Source organism: Phalacrocorax aristotelis, chromosome 2 (assembly GCF_949628215.1).
Source record: "Phalacrocorax aristotelis chromosome 2, bGulAri2.1, whole genome shotgun sequence".
Taxonomy (NCBI): Eukaryota; Metazoa; Chordata; class Aves; order Suliformes; family Phalacrocoracidae; genus Phalacrocorax; species Phalacrocorax aristotelis.
The window spans coordinates 17,957,617-17,964,389 of NC_134277.1; the positions used below are offsets into that span (position 1 = coordinate 17,957,617).

At 38.8% G+C, this 6,773-nt stretch overlaps 1 protein-coding gene across 11 annotated transcripts in view; it reads right to left on the reverse strand.

Annotated features, from left to right (window-relative positions):
• WAC (WW domain containing adaptor with coiled-coil) overlaps positions 1 to 6,773 on the reverse strand; it is a 61,817-nt gene that overhangs the window by 54,299 nt on the left and 745 nt on the right. For 5 of the 11 annotated variants that reach the window (XM_075082557.1, XM_075082556.1, XM_075082564.1 and 2 more), the window contains exons 2-3: positions 6,649 to 6,703; positions 5,028 to 5,223 (exon numbers count right to left, since the gene is read on the reverse strand). In XM_075082557.1, coding sequence (XP_074938658.1) covers positions 5,028 to 5,223; positions 6,649 to 6,703 — 251 coding nt within the window. Of the gene's footprint in view, positions 1 to 5,027; positions 5,224 to 6,314; positions 6,601 to 6,648; positions 6,704 to 6,773 lie in introns of those variants that run through there. The other 6 variants (XM_075082561.1, XM_075082555.1, XM_075082559.1 and 3 more) reach the window with 3 other exon arrangements.

Here is a 6,773-nt window from a genome sequence, read left to right on the forward strand (position 1 = left end):
GCAGAATAACAAAAAAAGAGAGCAATTATTGGTTATACAACTGCTCCAGCAAAAACTCACTTCAGAAACATCACCAAATGTACTGAGTAAATAAAGCTACTTTCTGTCTAAAACTTCCACTTTTAAAGCAAACTTAAAATTAACCTCTCCCCACCTGAAGGTACTAGGACCTCTTAAGCCTTTAAAGAAAGCTTTTATCAAAACTAGAAAATGACAGGAATCTACTTTTTCCATCTTTTTTTTTAATCCAGGTAAAAGCTTCTAAGAGGTGAATGATCCTGGAAGCAACTGTATTTATCTTAAAAAACAAACAAATTACCAATCCCCACCTCCTTCAGAAACATCCAAACAGACAACATTCAAGGGACAGGGAAGTCAATCACCTCTTTTACACTTGGGTGTTGGGTGGGGTGTTCAAAGCATATTTCATGGAGAGCCTACTCTCATTTGACCTCATTTGATTTGAGGAAATGGTTTTCATAGTAATGAATAATTACTTTAACATTACCAGCAATTAATAGTAACTAAATAGACAGAATCTGTTTCAGCTTCTTCCTCAACCCTTCGCTATGCTTCATTACTCTCAGACTTCCCTCTTTCCACCTACCCTGCAATTTCCTCTTTCCAATGCATGTTGCCCAGGCAGCTTCCACTCTGTTGTACCTGCCCTAAAGCCCCGTTTATTTCTGACTACTGGTCAGTGACCACACTGATTTAATCAGCAGTTAGCCTCTTGTCCTCCTCTATTGTGAGGGTCGCTAAGATAAGAAAGAAAAGCTAACTCTCCATCTCCATCTGTTCTCTGTCGCTTTACTGTGAGGACCCTGAACTCCTCCAGAAACCACTGGAAACCAAGGAAGCCAACACTTCATGCCAGAAGCTCCCACAACTACTTCAAATTAAACTCAGAAGTCATAATTTAAAATACCCCGATCTCTAATAGCAGTAGGTTTTTTAATCTTAGAACTGTATTAGTCAATAACAGCAGTCATTCACAGTATTCTTAGTTGTCAATGTTTTTTCATGCAAAAAATATTCACAAGAGTTCAGCTATATTTTGGAATTTAAGTATCACAAGTTATAATCAGATTTTGTGAAGATAGCCTACATAGCACAGAATCCAGCAAAAAAAAAAAATCATGCTATGTACATTAATGCTCTTCATCTGTTATTTTAGCCAATTCTGTAAGATCATGACATGAAGCAAACATACATTTCCAAAGTCTCTTAAACAGAAATGTAGCAAGACACTCAGTATCTTCTTCACAACAAGAAACACCTGAGTACAGGTGGCTTAACTGAACTGTTTTTGCACGAAGTTCTACTATGTATCTTCGTAATTCTGCCCCACACATTTAAGTAGAAACATCCTTTTCCGTTTCTTACCAAGGGTTACACCTTGCAATTATTACTTCTAAATAATATATATACCTCCCTTACAGCATTCCCAAAGCTACCCTACTTAACTCACCTATTTGTTTTCCTTCCCATACACCAGTATCACTTTATTTATGCATTAAAAAGACCTACAAGGATGATCTATGGTCTGTCCATCCTCAAGCATGGGAACTCTCAAATCATTGTACTTCCTTTCTTCTTTAATGGAAACACTCTTCTACATCTACAAGGCCCTTCAGAGTTCTATTCCCTGTAAACAATGCTAGCTTTAAGTCCCTGTTTGTTACTCTTAAGGAACTTCACACTTCAGTTGGTCTTGTAAGACTCGCTAATCTCTTCAAACTCCACATTTGCCTGTAGCAGCTGATCTATACACAAGAGATGCACTGAGGGGGGTAGCTGTTCATTATGTTTTCAACACTTGCACACAGAGACAATGTGCCATGCACAAGGACCTGAAAGCAAAAAAGTTACTGCAGGTTGTTTTTATACGCTGGATGTACAAGTACTCTTTGGAAACCAGGAGAGTGACAAACACTTGCAAGTACTCTACCATGTTTAGTCCAAGGTAAACTTGGAAGTCTCTCTGCAGAGAAATTATCATCTCTGTATGTAATCTCTTCCCACAGAAACCATGCAGTAAGCAACTTTGAAAAACGCTTTGTTTGCCCTGTATCAGTTTGGAGGGCTTACCCATAATACACGTTTTAAAACCTTAATTGAAAGCAACTGCATTTCTAACCATGGATTACAGTTCTACAAACACAGAAGATTCTGAATATTACAAAAATAAGCTGTAACAACAAATACCTTTATATAGGTACCAAAAGTATTCACAGTGGGAGGTTCTATCATTTTGTAATAACTAATTTTCAATCAACTTAATTATAGCTCTTACATTTTATACATGTACATTTAAACCTTTAAATGACGTTTATCCAGTCGTCTTTACTACAAAACAAAAAAAATGAACCCATCCTGACTAAACAAGTCCCAGGTATCAGCACGCTCACCAGCAAACCTCCCCGTTTAACCTGAGAGCAAATATCACTAAAAGATACATAGGGGCGACTTTTTAAACATAGACTTGAAACGGAGAGATTAGATTAACTCAGCTTTAGGTTCAGCAGCAATACCCCAGATTCTTGTTCTGTTTTGTTTTCTAAGGGATGAGAGAAAAAGAGATTCTTTGTGACTTGAATGCAGTTTGGGGAAATAAATAATGGAGATTTTTCAATTATGTTTGTTTTGTTAAGTTCAGCTAGATCATCAGAAGGCAACAGCACCTTTGCTGTAGTTCCAAATCAAGCACCACTGATTTTAAAATAATGAAACGCACAGCAATTACAAAAAAAAAAAGCCAAACTTTTTTAAGCAAGCCAAAAAAACTACAGGAGCATCACAGCCGATGAATAGTCCTTCCATCATATTAGGACCTCAGAGAAAAAATTTAGCAATTTGGGTTTGTTTTATTTTTTTTTTCTCCCACCGTATCCTGTAATTGCAAAACTAAGAGAATACTATACCAATAACAGTACCTCAGTATAATTCAGTAGACAGAGAACATGGTAAATTATTAGATTATGTCTTTTGCATATTAGCAATATGCAAATGTCCATAATACCACAGCATTTCACCTATAGTCTAACATCTACCTTCAATTCATACTGATGGAAATATTCAGTAAATCAAATACAAAGGTGATATCCTCCTGCTCACATCTGCTCAGCTTTGATTTACTACATGCAATACACAGGATTTAATGCAAATTTGGTTGTTTTGAATATATTTTAAAAAGCTGAAACTGGAGCCAATCTAACCTTACTAGCAACACACACACAAAAAATCACTTCTTACTTCCATTAAATAGTACAAATGTTCACCTTTAAAAATTATTAATTTCCCTCAGATTTTTAAGAATACCTCCTTCTCCCAGTCTATTAACATATGATGTGCAAAGAACCACTTTCAGATCAGAGTAAAGGAAATTTTACACTCTGTTAACAGCTTGGGGAATGAGAATGTAGAGTGGGACAGTGTTCCTTCCTAGAACTGCAATAATTGCTTAATTAGCAATCAGCGGAAAAAAATATCTACTTCCTAAAAACTACAAATAATTCATTCTCCTTCATTGTTACTGTATACATCCATGCTTCAGGTCATTCCCCAACTATTAAATCCATCTGGGCTGAGTAAGAACTTCAGATGTCTTCCCTATCTTAATTACAATTCCAACACACAAATAAGCAAATACATCCCCCATGTAGAGCCTTATCCTCCAGATGTTTTCATATACGCATAACTCCACTAAATGTAGCTCCACTGAAGCAGAAAGGATTACCGATTGTAGAAAAACTAAGCAGAATTGCGAGAGTATGTAGGAGTACCACCTCTGGACAGGTGAACAGGAAATGAGAGAGGATACTTCTGCGTCCTGAAAAGTAGCACAGAATAGCAGCCTACTCGCCCTGCACATGCATTTAATTCTGAGATCACTATACTTTCAAGCATGATCAGATAAAATGAAAATCAGTGTACTAACAAAATATGCCTATTTTTATAATACTTCTACACAATAATATCACATTACTAGTGGTCTACAGAGCCTCTGTATTAATCCAAAGAAGGAAAACCGAATAGGAATTGTAAGAACGCTGCGGTACCATAAACACATTTGTGGTGTGTAACTAGTATTTCCTGAAGGGTACCCAATTATCTTTATTTTACTTAAACTATAATAACAAGTAACAATAGTGCTGCAATAAATATATCTGTACATCACAAGTTCTTAACTTCATATAGAACAAGGAAACACTGATTTAAAGGTCCAAGTTCTCTACTGGAATCCTTCACTTTATAACGCAATACAGAAGCCAAATACAGTACTTACAAAACAGAAAACATGCTTCCAAATTCAGTCAGTAACTGGGGTTTTCTAAACTGCAACAGTTACCATTTTTTATTAAAAGGAAAATCCTACTCTTTCTTTTTTCTAAGAAGTGGGGATAGAAAATAACTTCTATTAAAAACACTGGGGATATTACTACTGTCTATAATATCCTGTAAAAATACAGGAGGCTGACTGGACTGTGAACATTCTTCTCTAAGCTCCTGCCAAGAAAGGCTCTACTACCTTTGATTGTCATTTTCTGATTTTTAAGACTTCTACACAGCAGCTAAATATGAAGAAGCTTTTTTAATTTCTTATGGGGTTTTGCCCATGAAACACACAGCTACACAGCATAGCACTGGAATACACTAAATCATTTAAAAAAGTGTCTCTAAAACAGCTAATATTTATTGTTAGTGAAAAATCCAGAATCCTACTTCAGGTTATCAAATGTCACAGTATGCCTAAAGTAAGTGAGATATAATAGGTTTTTTAAAAAAAGTTTATTTAATCTTTGTGGTTATAAGAAAAACTACCATACCTGTAAAAATAAGAAAATTAATAGGTGTTACAATGCCTAAGTGATTGCCTCCAATGAAACTTTGCACTTTGGTTTCACTGCAGTCTTCCAAGCACGGTACAAGTAGCATAACACTCATCACCTGAGTGATAATGGCTAAATTTTAATATTTGAGAAGTTAGCAATTGCTTAAATAAAGGTTAATTAAAGACAACTCACCACCATCCCTCTCTCTAACTCTGTGCGTATGCACACTTTTTGCTTTACTGTGTCCTGTGTTGTCACCGTATTTGTTTTCAGGGCTATCAGAGCGCCGCAACATTTTATTTGGTGGTGAAGGATCTGCGGTGTCTCGCATCTTGTCATGACGGTGATCACCACCACCGGGGTGACTCTTGGATGAGTACTTAAGAGCCTGTAACAGATCACAAGAGAACATGCATTTACATTAGATATGAAGTTAAAGAACTGAGGCTAAAAAGTTATTTCTAAATTTTTTATCTTTTTCTAAAATACTTGTTGGAGTTAATTAATTTTCACTTCCTATTTAAACAATCAGCATTAGTCTTTCTGATTTTAATTACCTACATTAAAGCAACAAGTTCTGTAATTAGAACACAAACCATTTTCTCCCACTACTACATCCAACATAACACTTGCTGTTAAGAAAAACCTAATTTCTCTATCTTTTCACTAATGGACTACACGGTTTCAGCAGTAAATGGGCCACAGTACCTCTGCGCTTTTAGGAGAAGCACAAGTGTCCACTTGGTATTAAGAATATGAACAAAAAGTTACAATGAATCAGTGTAAACTTTGAACATGTCCTCCATACTGTAGTCAAAGCCACTCAGTTTCACTACTACATTAAACTTCTGCAAGTTTTTTCACTACTAGCAACTGTAGCAGATGTAATAAAAAAAGCCTAGAATTCTGGGGACCCAAAACATGTAATTTTGACAATTCATTTTGAAGTATTTACCAAAAATTACATGGTTCTGCCTCACTTTGACCTGCTTGATTTTGCAGTGTGAGCTTCTGAGTGGCAGATGTTTACATTTACAAGAACTGTCACCGACAGCTGCCTTGGACTGTCAGGTTACACTTCACAGTGATACAGATACACAGAAATGTAATAAAATAGTTGAATTCTGTGCCCTAAGGAGAGCAATATGACAAAATACAACATTCCCCAGATTCACACCCCAAGAACTGGGCTTTGTTTTGGTTTTTTTTCAGTAAACACAGCAGAGGAATATAGTATCCATCTTACAGAAACTGAGGTTATTGTCAGCAGCTTAAAGGTTTGATGTTTTCTGAACATGCCTAGCAGCTGGCAACTGCAGAAATTAAGCTTTACTAGCAACCCCAGTTATTCAGGGTCTAAAACCATACCCTGCTCAGGTTACAGTCCACAGCAGCAGTTTTGGGGAGAAGAAAGGACTTGGGGAGGGGGGTGGGGGGAAGAACAAGATGCCTTTTGTTTTTAAGAAGGAAAACACTCACCTCCCCCTGGATCTCCGCTCCACTGCGGTGACCCCGGCTCGCTCTCCCGCCCCTCGCACGGTACCCTCCCGACTCCTAGGCCCGAACCCACACGGGCTGCACTAGGCCTCTCCTCCTCGCCCCGGCCCCGCAGGCCTCAAAGAGCGCCGGAGCCCCGTTCCGTCTGCGGGTGGCCGCCGCCACCCCCCCTCCCCGCTACTCTCGGGCCCCGAACGGCGCCGAGGGACGGGACCGAGGCCGCTATAGCACCGCGGCCTGCGGCGGCGGCCGAAGCCTCCGCTGGAGTAGCTCCCCCCCCTTCCCTTCCCTCCCCTGCTCCTCCTCCCGGGCCTACCGGCCGGCGCTGAGGTACCTGGTAGGGCTGCGAGTCCCCCCTGCGGTCGTGACAGCTAAAGAGAGAGCGAGAGAAAGAGAGAGACGTTAGCAAACAACCGTTACCGGCCGCCGGGGAAGGGGGCC